Source organism: Magallana gigas, chromosome 4 (assembly GCF_963853765.1).
Source record: "Magallana gigas chromosome 4, xbMagGiga1.1, whole genome shotgun sequence".
NCBI classification, from domain to species: Eukaryota; Metazoa; Mollusca; class Bivalvia; order Ostreida; family Ostreidae; genus Magallana; species Magallana gigas.
The window spans coordinates 53,366,820-53,381,671 of NC_088856.1; the positions used below are offsets into that span (position 1 = coordinate 53,366,820).

At 35.1% G+C, this 14,852-nt stretch overlaps 1 protein-coding gene across 1 annotated transcript in view; it reads left to right on the forward strand.

Annotated features, from left to right (window-relative positions):
* Window positions 1–14,852, forward strand: part of LOC105344564 (glutamine--tRNA ligase) — a 40,245-nt gene that overhangs the window by 13,374 nt on the left and 12,019 nt on the right. Inside the window, exons 5-16 of the mRNA XM_034451135.2 lie at window positions 4,597–4,721; window positions 5,285–5,354; window positions 7,265–7,336; window positions 7,660–7,745; window positions 8,383–8,469; window positions 9,612–9,711; window positions 10,680–10,867; window positions 11,545–11,675; window positions 12,873–12,965; window positions 13,274–13,411; window positions 13,794–13,881; window positions 14,213–14,298. Of these exons, the coding sequence (XP_034307026.2) occupies window positions 4,597–4,721; window positions 5,285–5,354; window positions 7,265–7,336; window positions 7,660–7,745; window positions 8,383–8,469; window positions 9,612–9,711; window positions 10,680–10,867; window positions 11,545–11,675; window positions 12,873–12,965; window positions 13,274–13,411; window positions 13,794–13,881; window positions 14,213–14,298 (1,264 nt within the window). The remainder of the gene's footprint in view (window positions 1–4,596; window positions 4,722–5,284; window positions 5,355–7,264; window positions 7,337–7,659; window positions 7,746–8,382; window positions 8,470–9,611; window positions 9,712–10,679; window positions 10,868–11,544; window positions 11,676–12,872; window positions 12,966–13,273; window positions 13,412–13,793; window positions 13,882–14,212; window positions 14,299–14,852) is intronic.

Genomic DNA, 14,852 nt, shown 5'->3' on the forward strand with positions numbered 1-14,852 from the left:
CAACCACTTTTTAAATAGTATCGTATAGAAATCAAATCTTCATATATCATTGTACAGAGGATGCTTATAACTTTTATCTTGATTTTAGTCATCATTGCTCATTCGCTGTTTATCTATGATGTCAACTAAATGACCTTATTCCCACAAATTTGCAAACAAATGAAAATATTCTCATTTTTGCTTTATATTTTTCATTCTGAAGTATAGAGCGCAGGTCTGCTCAAGTACGATTTTAACATATCTTTTTCTTCAGATAGTTATACACATTATACTAAAAAATGGTATTTGAGCAAGCCTTCGCTTGATTTTTCCCAGTTGAAAAACCATCTGAAAACCCCCGTAATTTGCTAGTAAACATCAATTTATCCAAATAAGGCAATCGTCATTTCTACATTATGACGTCAATGTTGTGATAGCCTTTTACACCTTTATTTTCAATATGAATTTAACTATCTTTCACCTTCTTTTAAGGCTCTTTATAAAACTTTTATTTTGGGGGCCAAAAATGTATAATACCGCACATAGTCCTTTCAACACTCTCTTCGTTTAGGCATTCTTTATGGTGGGATTTATTTTTAAACAACTTCGTTATGAACTTCCTATAAACTGTCAACTTTGCTTATTTTGTACATTCACGTCAGAGCGGGATATTATACATATACAGTGGAGCCTCAGTTATCCGGACGCTTTCATTCCCAAGTCCAATCGTCTGGATAGGTGAAGCGTCCGGATATCTGAAATGTGTCTATTGTTGTCATGAATGATAATGTATTTGTATACAATGGCTCCCAGTGTTGATACTAGGTTTTTTTTTTTTGCCTTTTATACCATATAGCAACACATGCTAGAATTGTCTGTTGATATGAACGTTTTTAGATATAAAGAACTCTGCTTTATTTTATTGTTTTGTCATGAAATATTAACCGGCTAATAATGATAACCGAATCTAGCTAAATTCTTTGTGTCCAAGTGTGATATGTGTGTGATACACTGTTGTTCGCAATTTTCCAATTTTTAGCTCACCTGAGCCAAAGGCTCAAGTGAGCTTTTCTGATCACAATTTGTCCGTTGTCTGTCGTCGTTGTCGTTGTCGTCGGCGTTGGCGTTGTAAACTTTTCACATTTTCATCTTCTTCTCAAGAACCACTGGGCAGATTTCAACCAAATTTGGCACAAAGCACCACTAGGTGAAGGGGATTCAAGTTTGTTCAAATGAAGGGCCACGCCCTCTTTAAAGGGGAGATAATTGAGAATTATTGAAAATTTGTTGGTATTTTTCAAAAATCTTCTTCTCAAAAACTATTCGGCCTGAAAAGCTCAAACTTGTGTGGAGGCATCCTCAGGTAGTGTAGATTCAAGTTTGTTCAAATCATGGTCCCCAGGGGTAGGGAGGGGCCACAATGGGGGGATCAAGTTTTACATAGAAATATATAGACAAAATCCTTAAAAATCTTCTTCTAAAAAACTATCAGGCCAGAAAAGCTCAAATTAAAATGGGAGCCTCCTCAGATAGTGTAGATTCAAGTTTGTTCAAATCATGGTCCCCGGGGGTAGGGTGGGGCCACAATGGGGGGATCAAGTTTTACATAGGAATATATAGAGAAAATCTTTAAAAATCTTCTTCTAAAAAATTATTTGGCCAGAGAAGCTCAAATCAAAGTGGAAGCTTCCTCAGGTAGTGTAGATTCAAGTTTGTTCAAATCATGGTCCCCAAGGGTAGGGTGGGGCCACAATGGGGGGATCAAGTTTTACATAGGAATATATAGAGAAAATCTTTAAAAATCTTCTTCTAAAATATTATGAGGCCAGAAAAGCTCAAATAAAAGTGGAAGCTTCCTCAGGTAGTGTAGATTCAAGTTTGTTCAAATCATGGTCTCCGGGGCTAGGGTGGGGCCACAATTAGGGGATCAAGTTTTACATAGAAATATATAGACAAAATCTTTAAAAATCTTCTTCTAAAAAACTATCGGGCCAGAAAAGCTCAAATTAAAATGGAAGCATCCTCAAGTAGTGTAGATTCAAGTTTGTTCAAATTATGGTCCCCGGGGGTAGGGTGGGGCCACAAGAGTTTTACATAGGAATATATCGAAAAAAATTTTAAAAAATCTTTTTATCAAAAACTATCGGGCCAGAAAAGCTTAAATTTGAGTGGAAGCATCCTCAGATAGTGTAGATTCAAGTTTGTTCAAATCATGGTCCCTGAGGGTAGGGCGGGGCCACAATGGGGGATAAATTTTTATATATAGAGAAAATCTTTAAAAATCTTCTTCTCAAAACTATAAGGCCAGGAAAGCCCAAATTTAAGTGGAAGCATCCCAAGATCATAAAGATTCAAGTTTGTTTAAATAATAGTCATGGGGTATGGTGAGGCCACAATGGGGGATGAATTTTTACATAGGAATATATAGAGAAAATCTTTAATATCTTCTTTTTAAAGACTATTTGGCCAGACAAGCCTAAACTTGTGTAGAGGCATCCTCGGATAGTGTAAATTCAAGTTTGCAAAATCACAGTCCCTAGTGATAGGGCTGGGCCGTGATGGCGGTTTGAATTTTTACATAGGAATATATAGAGAAAAATCTTTAAAAATATTTTGGGAAAGTTTTCGGTCCAAAACTCGGTACTTAGTGTGAAAGCACAGGTTATGCAGATTTAAGTTTGATGAAACCATGATTCCCTAGAGAAAAGGGGGGCCACGAAATGGAGGGGGGGGGGGGGTAAATTGGAATAGAGAAAAATCTTCTTACAGGTAGAACAACAAAAGGGGCTTGGTATTTACCAAAAAAAAGAGGTGGATAAAAATTGGCAGATTTTCTATTTTTTTTAGCAAGATCTACTGTACTTAGTTGTCAAGATATTTTGATACTGTAATGCTAATTTGATCAGAATTAAGGCAATTGTTGCTCAGGTGAGCGATGTGGCCCCTGGGCCTCTTGTTGAAAGTGGTTTGGGAGGTCAGTGTTTTTATACAAGCTACTCATGAGGATCTAGCATGTAAAAAAGGTGTGAAACTTAATTGACAGGGGTAATTTTTTGTACTGAGTATGGTATCATCAAATTTTACCGTCCGCTTAAATGAAGCAAGATAAGTAGTAAATCAGTGTTTTGTGGTAAAAACAGACCGTCCGGATCCGGAATGCGGAATTCCGGATAAATGAGACAAAATAACATATAAAAAATCTGTTCCCAAATAAAATCGTCCGTAAACTGAAGCGTCCGGTTATCTGGCATCCGGATATCTGAGGCCCCACTGTATTACATGGCTTTGAGGGCGACATACCAGAATATTTGCCCCGAGGTGACAGGAAAGCCCTGGAATGTTATGTAGCCTGATGCCGAAGGCAGAGGGCGACATAACACTACTGACCAGGCTTTCCTGTCACCGATTTTTGAGGAACTGTATACGTTTGCTTAGCTAAATTCCGAACCCGATGTAATTAATATGCAGAATGATTGCATGCAAGGATGATATAACAGTTTCGGGAAGGCAATATAACCATTTCCTGTGAAATATAACTTTTTCCGGGAGGGCAATATAACTATTTCCGGTGTTATTCAGCAATTTTCAGGGCATAGTAATAAAATTATCTAATTTGTGACATAACGAAAAAATTTATTCTAAAATGTAATATCACTAGTTAGCATTCCCTCGCAGATATATTGTTATGCTTGCAGACCATTGGCCAACTCACTGAACCTTTTTGTTGCAAATGTTTATTATTCTTAATTCACCAATAAGAAAGCGAACTTTTTTTAGTTTTTAGAGGTACAGTAATTAGTGATGTTCCAATCATCGATTATAATCGAAAATCAATCGATTGTTATCGCATTCTAAGCGCTCGATCATAAAAGGTTTCATTACGATTAATCGGTTAAGGTTTTTTTCCCTTTCAACGAGCACATATCATGAACAGAATATTCTAGACGCAAACTATCTAAACCCTAAAAAGGCGCGCGGTCTGAAAATTGCTGACAAGTCAGACGAGCTCGCTATTCTTACTCGGGAAATATAGCACATTCTAGAATTTGGACGCATTTTGGTTTCAAGAAAATTATTGTTGGACTGCCTACAAAGGAAAATCTTTTGAATATAGTTTTTTTTATCGCTAGAAATACTAAGTAAATCAAATTACGAAAGCCTAGTAATGAGTCTGTTCTTGTAACTTGTTTATTTACATTTATTTTTTAAAAATTTCCGATTATAATCGATAATTAGTTAGTTGCGGGAAACCAATTATCAATTATGAAAATCTCACCGATTCCCATCACTAACAGTAATAACACACACACAATCATGTTATGAAAACATGCTTTTGATAGATGCATGCTCCAGATTAATATGATTGGTAAAATTTCTTCAATGAAAGTGTGAAGGAGCCAATCAAAATAAGGCAAGAATTATTCATGTGAACAAGAAAAGTTCATTAAGTTGGCCCACAGTCAGTAAGCTTATGCATATATGGGAGACTGACAGTGCGTTTATGATGATGAGGTAAATTAAGTAACTATGCATAGTGATCAATTTCTGCAATGTTAGATGGTATTGACTCTCTTGTTTGGAGATGATAACAACTTTGGTGTCTGAATTCACCTTTAGGTGAAGCTCGATCTAAGCTGAAGTTTGCAGACGGCAAGATTGTGAAGAATGAGGTAGATATGCAGGTGTTGGACTTGCTGGGTCCAAAGACAGAGGCGGACCTAGAAAAACCAGTCAAACAGAAGGTAAGAGACCATAATACAACCCCAAAACCCAGCTACATCAAGAGACCTGAATACAACTTGGAAAATAAAACCTAGCAAAAGGCAATAGGCTTAAAAAACCCCTGTTGATAAAAAGATGAGATAATGCAAAAAAATCATACAACAAAAAGTTGTAAGACTTAGAAAAACCAGCCAATATGCAAGAGTAGGATATCAGGTTTTGAACCATTAGGCTAAACAGAATAGGGGTATGAACATTGGTATTTCAAACTTTGCTATATTGGATATGATCATGGATATTTTGGAATGAGTAATTTTAGTCTTTATCACATTATCTCTCTGCATTTTAACCACAATACTGAATTTCTCAATCATTATAACTCAGAGTCTTTTCTTGGCCCCTTTAGTTTGTCTAAGGTTTGACTGTTAAAGATGGGTTGTAAGTTATGTGCTATCACTGTATCTTTTCCATTGTTTTGTTTTTCCTCTGCCTCTTAAGTTTGAGATCGTAAAGGTTTCACATTTAAAGATGGATTGTAAGTTATGTATTATCACTGTATCTTGTCCATTGTTTTGTTGTGTAGGCTACTAAGGAACAGAACAACAGTGGGGCCAAGCAGGGAGCGAAGAAAGAGTTCCCGCCCACCGATAGTTGTAAGTTACAGTAAATATGTATGTATGAATAATTCAGACTCTAAATACCGTATTTTTCGGGGCATATGCCGATGTGGGGCATAGGCCGAATTGCTCATTTTCAGACAAAATTCAGGAAAAATCCATAGACTAGCCGAATTGGGGGAGAGGCCGATTTTCAATCGATGATTACTGTGGTGAAAGTATGACCGCTGCATGATGAAGGAATTTAAGTTGTCGTATTAAGTATATACTTTCAGAATATCGATGTAGAAAGTCAAAAGAGTAATTAAAGTTATTAAATTTGCTTAACATATATATTTTAAACATTTAAAAAAAATATAATTGTGTTTTGTGGTTGTTTGGTCTCTTCCGTATTCGTCGGTATATATCGTTAGGTATCGTAATTTTACATAATGTAAATTTAATTGCAACACCAACCTCCGTGGTACTGTCTGATAGAACTAAGTATGATATTTTACCAAACCTTTTATATTTTATTAAAACCTTACTGCTCAATTTCATTTAATCAAGTAATACTTTTAAAGCTACTTGTAGATCGGGGTATGGCGTCCATTAGCTCAACACGTGGTTTCATATTCAAATAGAGTTATCCCCCGTAATCGCATGAATGAGAAAACGAAATACCACACATAAAATATTTAATTTGTGTTTTTTTTTCATTAATAAATTAAAAAGTGACTTGCCGTTATGCAAAGAAGTTGTAATGTTAAAAGCACAATTAATGCGGTGAGGTGTAAGGGTGTACACTACGTGCCCCCAGGCTGTGTAAATAGTCACGGGTTTCACACCTTTGTATATACACACGACACCAGAATACCGTTATTTCATCCAACAGAAAATTAACTGTAAAAACACAAAGCATTGATATATTCTGCACCCAAGACCAGTGATTCCCACGAACGCAGACAAGAAGAAATTCACAAAAGTTCCGTCATATTTCATTCTACCCGGTTCCGTTTTTTTTTTACTACGCATTAATAGTTTCCAGGGTTCATACGTGAACGTGGGGGAAAAAATTCTTTTGATTGGGGTTGTAAAGAAATACCTCGTACAGTACTGTACATTTTATTACTCGCAATGTCATTACAAAAATTATCAACGGGACAACTATCAGAGACGTATATACTAACGGGCTCTGTTATATCTATGTATCTGCAACTATCGAACAATAGTTCAAACGGACGAAAAAAAACAACAACCCTGATGATAAACTGCTAAAAACAGTGGATTTTAAATTTGACTGTTTAATTTTTTCAACTTTGAGCCTATGATTAGCCGATCCCGGGGGATAAGCCGATGCTCGCGCATTGGAGAAAAAAAATACCGGCCTATGCCCCGAAAAATACGGTATATAACTGGTAAGTCACAGACAATGTGTACCTGCATGGTATGCACACTGTTGAGAATCGCGGCTCTTGATTTATAAGTTGAATCAGTAATTCACAATTTTCCTCTGTGTACAGAGTTGATCATTCTGCCTCACCAAAATACTGTGGTTTCATCAATATTCGCTGAATACCAATTTTCGTCGATTTTGTTATTAAGTTGATCCATGATATAAAGTGTTCATTGAAGTGCAATTTCTATGAATATTTTGTATCAATAGGGTCATTGGCCACAAATTTAGGTATCATTGAAACTGTGATTTTCATCGACGAAAATTCATACCCATGAATACTAATAAAACCACAGTAACTTATAGAGCTGTAGGTCATAAAACAGTGTTAAACTTCATCTACAATTTTATGTACACACAAGTGATAAACAAAGCACTCAATTTGCATATATATGCTACCATTTTAATTAATCTGTCTCAGAAGTTAATGAAGTTATCTAAATAAACAATTTTAGTATTGTTTGTGAAATTAGACATCATTGGATTTGCATTTTTCTTGTTTCTTTCACAGTTGTGAGTGATGCTGGAGAGGTGAAGAGTTTCATGGAGATAATGGGGCAGGCCATGAAGTTCCATAAACCCGGTATATAATACTAGAGAAAGGATTGTTGTCGGAACAGAAGGACAGTCACATTGATTTTAGATACATGTGTTGTTTTCTCAGTCTTTTCTTTATGATAATAATATGGTGACTTAAAGAATCCTAGATTCCATAAATTGGAATTCAAAGAACAGAAGACATTTGCTGTTTCATTTTTGTATTATTAAGGCAAACTTTAAAACTTTTCATTAGTGACAATCAGTATGTAGGAACAGAGTGTATCCTGATTAATGACCTTGACCTGTCCTTGAAGAGTTGTCATCCTTTGTATTAACGTCCTTGACATTGTGTGTATCTTCCTGTAGGAGAGAACTATAAAACAGATGGCTATGTCATCACTCCATCCACAATGGACCTACTGAAGAAACATCTCACCGAGATTGGGGGAAAGGTAAGAATTGTTTCACTTAGATTGGGGGAAAGGTAAGAATCATATCACTGAGATTGGGGAAAGGTAAAAATCGTCTCACTGAGATTGGGGGAAGGGTAAAAATCGTCTCACTGAGATTGCGGGAAAGGTAAAAATCCTCTCACTGAGATTGCAGAAAAGTTTAGAATCATCTCTTGAGATAGGGAGGAGTTAAAAATCGTTTCTAATAAGATTGGGGAAAGTTATAAATAATATCTCGGAGATAAGAGGAAAGGTTAGATTCATCTCACTGAAATTGGGAAAAACTGGAAAAGATAAGAATCATCTCAATGAGATTGGGGAAAAGGTAAGAATCATCTCAATGAGATGGGGGAAAAGGTAAGAATCATCTCGATGAGATGGGGAAAAGGTAAAAATCATCTCGATGAGATGGGGGAAAGATAACTACAGAATCATCTGTACAAGATTGAAGGGAAGGTGAAAACAGAATTTTATGGAAGATTAGAATTGAAATTGTGGGAAGATAAGTACTGAGATTTGGAGAAAAGTAAGAACAGAGATTTGGAATGTGCATATGTTGGAAAGCTTTTCAATATCTCTTAGAGGTATAACAAATTACCTGTAGATGAATTAGAATCTGACCTTTGTCACTGTGCAGGTTCACACCCGTTTTCCACCAGAACCAAATGGAATCCTCCACATTGGGCATGCCAAAGCCATCAACTTCAACTTTGGGTATGCAAAGGTCAGTGTGAATTGGCATTCAGAAAACTTTTAATGAAATAATGGAATTAAAGATGTTTGACTGCTTAAAAGTTGGTTCATTTTTCAAGCTAAAAGTAGATTTGAAAAAAAAAATTAAGACATTATAAAAACAAAATGAAAATGAATTCAACATTTATCATGTTTATACCGTAAAATCTTGTTTATTGCATGCACCTGTGTATAATACACACTCCCAAAGTTGGGTGATAAAAAAAGCTGTTCCTTTGTTTAATATGCACCCCTAAAAAAGAAGAAATTTTTAATTGAAAATTTTGAAAAGTGATCAATATGCATGTGTTAATAATGTATTCAAAATGCTGAAAAGTAATATTGTTTGTCGATCAAAACCAAAACTACAACAACAAAAATGATTTAACTGATTAATTATTCTAATTATTTGATAAATGTTAAATTATAAACATTGTGAAGAAACGTTTCTTTAAATATGTGGAAATAAAATTAAGAATAAGGTATTTGGACAAAGTAAGTTTAGTTTACTCTCATGCAACTTGCATAACATATGATATCAGCAGTCATTCTCCTGCAGTATTCAGAATCACGGCTTGAAAAAAAAGGAATAAAATTTTGTTTCTATGTTTAACAAGCGCCTCACACTTTCAAATCTTGGCTGAAAAAAAAGTGTGTGTTAAAAACGAGACTTTATAGTGTGTGACTCATAATTTTTTTTTGCAAAATTGGTTTAAAGCAATATGAGCTGCATTTTTCATGGTGAATTTTTTTTTTACTAAAATGTTCTTTTCTACCTAAATGACAAAAATATCATAGTATTTAAATTTCTGTTAGCCATATTTTTGTGGAAAAGGCTGTTAAGAAGCCTTATTTGGAGCAAAATTGAATTATTGTCGTCCTGTACAAAAATTGATTTGCTATATATTCCTTAGAAGAGAAATATCTCCTTTGACAAATATTAATGATTTTTTCAAACCTTATTTATCATAAAAGTTTAAGTTACATGTAGACTTATCATACTAGCAGGTTTTTGCAACAAAATAAAATTCTAAAAAATACAGCTCATATTGCTTTAATTGTCAATTTGGTCCATATAAACCATTTTTGTATTGATACCAATTTTGACATGTTATTATGAATCTGACATTGTAGAAGCACGGCGGAAACACGTATCTGAGATACGACGATACCAACCCTGAGAAAGAAGAGGAGAAATTCTTCACTGCCATCAAAAACATGGTGGAGTGGCTCGGTAAGATGATGTCCATTATCTTGAATACCGTAATTTGCCAAATATAATACACATTTTTTTCTAGAAAACTTCTTTGCGAGAAATGGGGTGCGTAATATACACCCAAATAGAATTTTGACACTTTTTAAGGCATTGAGCCATGCTTGACAGTCTTCTAGCGATAGTCCAGTATGGCATTTTATGCAAATTTTTCTTCTGCATTGCCAGCTATATGCGCACAAGAAATAGGTTTTTAAAGTACCGGAACCAAGTTAATCAGTAACATTACCTCTGTTTGTTTACCACATTTTTAAAACATTAAATTATTGTTTGGGCGTATTTAGCAGAAAATGTTTGCCCTTATTTATTCGTTACTAGATAAATTAAATTAAAATAGCCTTGTAAAATTAATATAAACTGTTTACTTGGCAATCAGAGCTGTGCATTCACCATCTCCCTGTAGGCTGCCATTACAGATGTTATCAATAGATCTGTGCAAAAGATTACGATATCAGGCCTGGTCTGGTTAGCATACCACAGCCCTTCAAGATGTTTGAAGATTACCGCTATGCAGAAAGTCAAGACTTTTAAAAAATCCGCATCAGAAACATCACATCCTGAATATAAAATTTTCCCCATTACCCTGAACCACCTTAACATTTTTGTCAACAGTGTTAGTGAGCATCATACACCCAAACTACTTTTTTCACAAATTTGAAACCCAAATATACACAATGAATTATATTCAGCAAATTATGGTATAAAAGATTTACCAAACATTTACTAACTCTAAAGCCCTTTTTCAGTACACCATCACTGTGTATAGTACATGTTATTGTCCAGAATCTTTTAGAATTTTTTGTTTATTCTGAGCATGACAAGCTGTTAGATTTGTTTTCAATAAAACATAATCGAATTATTTTTACCGTTATATAACAATACTTCTGTTACATCGATTGCTGTAATTATTTTAACTTGTTTTCCTTTAGGGTACAAGCCATTCCAGGTGACCCACGCCTCGGACAACTTTGACAAACTTTACGCGTACGCTGTTGATCTGATCAAGCGTGGCCACGCCTACGTGTGTCACATGAAGTCTGAGGATCTGAAGGGGTTTGATACGCCGGACTCCCCATGGAGGGACCGCCCCATAGAGGAGTCACTGCAGCTGTTTGAAGTAGGTCACAATCTGTTAGTCTTTGAGGGGGGGGGGGGGGTTGTGTTGAAGGTTGAGGTTGGACTTTGACAGTTGGGGAGGGAATGGGAGTGATAGTGGATGAGATGGATAGGCTGCCCTATAGAGGATCCCCCACAGGTTGTGGTCTGTCAATCGGACCACTCTATGCATGTTTGGTTTGGGGGGGGGGGGGGGGGGGGTTAAAGGAGTGAATGAATGATTGAGATACATCTATTGTAGTTGGAGTTTTCAAATATTTATATGACAGTGTCACTGCACACTCATCAGTTAAACTTGATTTATTTTGATATCTATTCAAAGCTAAGGTTGATATGAATTCAATAATGCATTGTGATAATAATGCATTGGTATGAATGAAAAAAATATTGGTATCAATTAAAAAGGATAATTTTTATTGTTGTAAGATTGATATAGTGATTATCGTTTTACTACATTTATGGCTTTAAGTTATATGTTTGACACAAGGAAGTTATAGTAAAAATTATATTTTTATAACTTGAAGAAAACTTACATAACCTAGCTGACAGATTATAAGTACTGCAAGTGTACCTCATGTATAAGGTGCCATCAGTGATTTTATATTCATCTATCTAATACTGACACTCTACTTAAACTTGTCTGGTAATACTATTTATTCTGGCTATATCTAAATGAAGGATATGAAAAATGGAAAGATTGGAGAAGGGGAAGCAACTCTAAGGATGAAGACAACTCTAGAGGAGGGAAAGAAGGATCCAGTGGCCTACAGAATCAAGTTCACCCCCCACCACCGCACAGGGGACAAGTGGTAAGTCAGATAAGTCTCACCCCCCGCCACCGCACAGGGGACAAGTGGTAAGTCATATAAGTCTCACCCCCACCACCGCACAGGGAATAAGTGGTATGTCAGATAAGTCCCACCCCCTACCACCAACACCACCAACAGGGGACAAGTGGTAATTATACCCCCGCTCCAAAGGAGAAGGAGTATACTGTTTTACCCTTGTGTGTCACTGTCTGTCCTTCTGTCTGTCCATCTGTAACAAATATTTCTATCGCATTTTTCTCAGCAACTATTTACAGCAGATGCTTCAAATTTCAACACACTATTAATTTAGGCATGCCATATCCTGGGATATATTTTTGTACCAATCAGAAGTCAACTTCCTGTTAAATGATGAATTTGTTTATTTTTAGCCTAAATTTTCAAACAAATTTTGGTCAAAGATTTCTCAGCAACTATAAATAGCCAATGCTTGAAATTTTAACACACTACCTGTATTTGTTTCGGCATGCCATATTGTGGGATATATTTGTGTACCAATTGGATGCCAGCTTCCTGTTTAATGTCGACTATGCTTAATGTTAATATGTTAAAGGGAATTAGACATGATTTATCAAAATTTTTATTTTTATTTTTTATGTATAAAATGGTTTACTGGTGCATTTAAATGATTGACCAAAATATTGAATGTTAAAGTCAAGCTACAAGCGAGATACAGAGGTAAGAATTGGTTGTTATGTAAACAAAGCTCGAGTCTTATAGTTGTTTACAAAAAATGTAATGAAGAGAATTCTCATTTCTTTGACAAAATGACAAGTAAGAACAATTTAAACTAATTCAGTATCTTCATAAATACTATTATCAACAAAAGAAAGATGCATTTGATTGAAACTTACGCCAATAGCCAATACAACACATATGTAAAAAATGACAATATTCGAGTTTGTTTACAAAACAAAGAATTTTGAACTCTGTATCTTGCTTATAACTTGATATTTGACTTTCAAATTTTGACATAGCATTTTAAACCTCTATATTTATCAGTATAAACATTGAAAATGGAAAATGAAATTTGAAAATTTTCAGTCAAATCGTGTCCAAGTCCCTTTAAGTTGTGGTTGAATAAAGATCGGTGAATTCATGCTTTAGCTTTTATGTCCTTTTTATGTCTGTCTATAAGATGTTTAAATTTGTTTGAGACAGTTCATGATTTTATTACAGGTGTATCTACCCAACTTATGATTACACACATTGTCTGTGTGACTCCATAGAAAACATCACACACTCACTCTGCACAAAAGAGTTCCAATCAAGGTAGACAATCCAGAAGAAAAAGGGTTATCTTTTACTTATAAATACCGGTAATGGATGAAATTTATCTTAAAATTTCAATGATAAATCCTTTATTCATAACAACAAATCGATCAACATGTTACATTAATTCACATTTACATGAAGATATTTTTTATTAGGTCAATTTATTTCTTTTGGCATCAAATAACTTGATATAAAAAATTGAAATTCCGAATAAGAAAACGATAAACAATGACAATTCATGATTTATATTATTAAAAAATAAGATGTTTGTACTGTATTTTAAAGTAAAACTCCTCTTGTTTTAGGAGGTCGTCGTATTACTGGCTGTGTAATGCGTTGGATGTGTACTGTCCAGTACAGTGGGAGTATGGTCGACTAAATCTGAACTACGCCGTCGTCTCCAAGCGAAAGATCGCCAAACTTATCAACGAAGGTTACGTCAGGTGAGTAAAGTAGGAGAGAGAGAGAGAGAGAGAGAGAGAGAGAGAGAGAGAGAGAGAGAGAGAGAGAGAGTTCACAACTTATCAGTGAGTCCAGTGTGTAAAATAAGAGTAAAATAAGAGAAAAAGGCATCACTGCATCTGAATCAATGATGGATGTGAATTGTTTGAGGAAAAGAGACCAAAAAAAAAGATAAATGGATAGTACTGAATTGTGTTTTAATTTTGAAATGAAATCAAGTTGTTATTGATCTAAGAGTAGAAATAGTTATGGATCACATGTATGTGTGTAACCTTGGATTAAACATTTTGTACTTTGTACATGAGTCATTGCTAAACATCACAGACTTGCCGTATTTATAGACACAGTCTGTGGCTCTTTCAGGGACTGGGACGACCCCCGACTGTTCACGCTGACCGCCCTCAGGAGGAGGGGGTTCCCCCCGGAAGCCATCAATCTGTTCTGTGCCAAGGTGAGACAAACACTTTACATCACCAATGGTTATCTTCAAACCACATTCTTTAAATATGAGATGTTTATGTTGATGTTGTTATTGTTGTCTTGTTTCTCATTTCGAATGTACCCCAGTAACCATGGTAGACTTGTATATCATTGATTCAATTTTTTTTTCTTTGATTTTAACACCTTTAATCTAATATTTTTTTTATTTGTTGAAGTTTTAAAATTTAAAACAGGATTATGACATTCAAAAATGAAAAACAAAAAATGATTGTTTGTTGGACCAGTAATGAACTCTGACTGGATAAAGTAGATGTGATGATGATTTTGATTGGTTGTTTCAGGTGGGCGTGACCATGGCTCAGACTGTGATTGACCCTTCCATGTTGGAGTCCTGTGTCAGGGACGTTCTCAATGTCACAGCTCCAAGGTCAGTCAAACCCACCAATAAACAGCATCATATCTAGAACTTCTCTATCTAGTGTTAACAAAAAAAAATTTCAGCTAGTAAACAACATTCTACCGTTAGGTCAATCTATCCAGTTACCAGCCATGTAATGTTCTTTTTGAAGGCTCCATGAGAAATTTTATATGATGGAGGTTTAAACTGAGTTTTATCGATGACAAAAAGAGATGTAGATTATTTGTATGATTAGAATTGTACACCAACTTGTATTCGTGAGAAAATTTGCGTGGTTCGTGAGAGCCTCGTTGTCATGAGTATTTCTCACTGCGAATGAGTCTTTGTCCTATGGATTAAAAACATGAAACAACATGTATGTAGATGAGGTTTGAAGGCGAAAATTAGTCGCTGTAATCCAGTTTATTTCCAGTAGTTTGTGAATTAAAGACTTAGCTAATAAAAATTGTTTTACAGCATTTTGTTAATCTTGTGTGTGGTTCATGCTACATCTGTATCATTAAAATTACACAATTAAGCTGTCATTATTTTTAAATAATTAGAAGTTGTTTCAGTTGAATAAA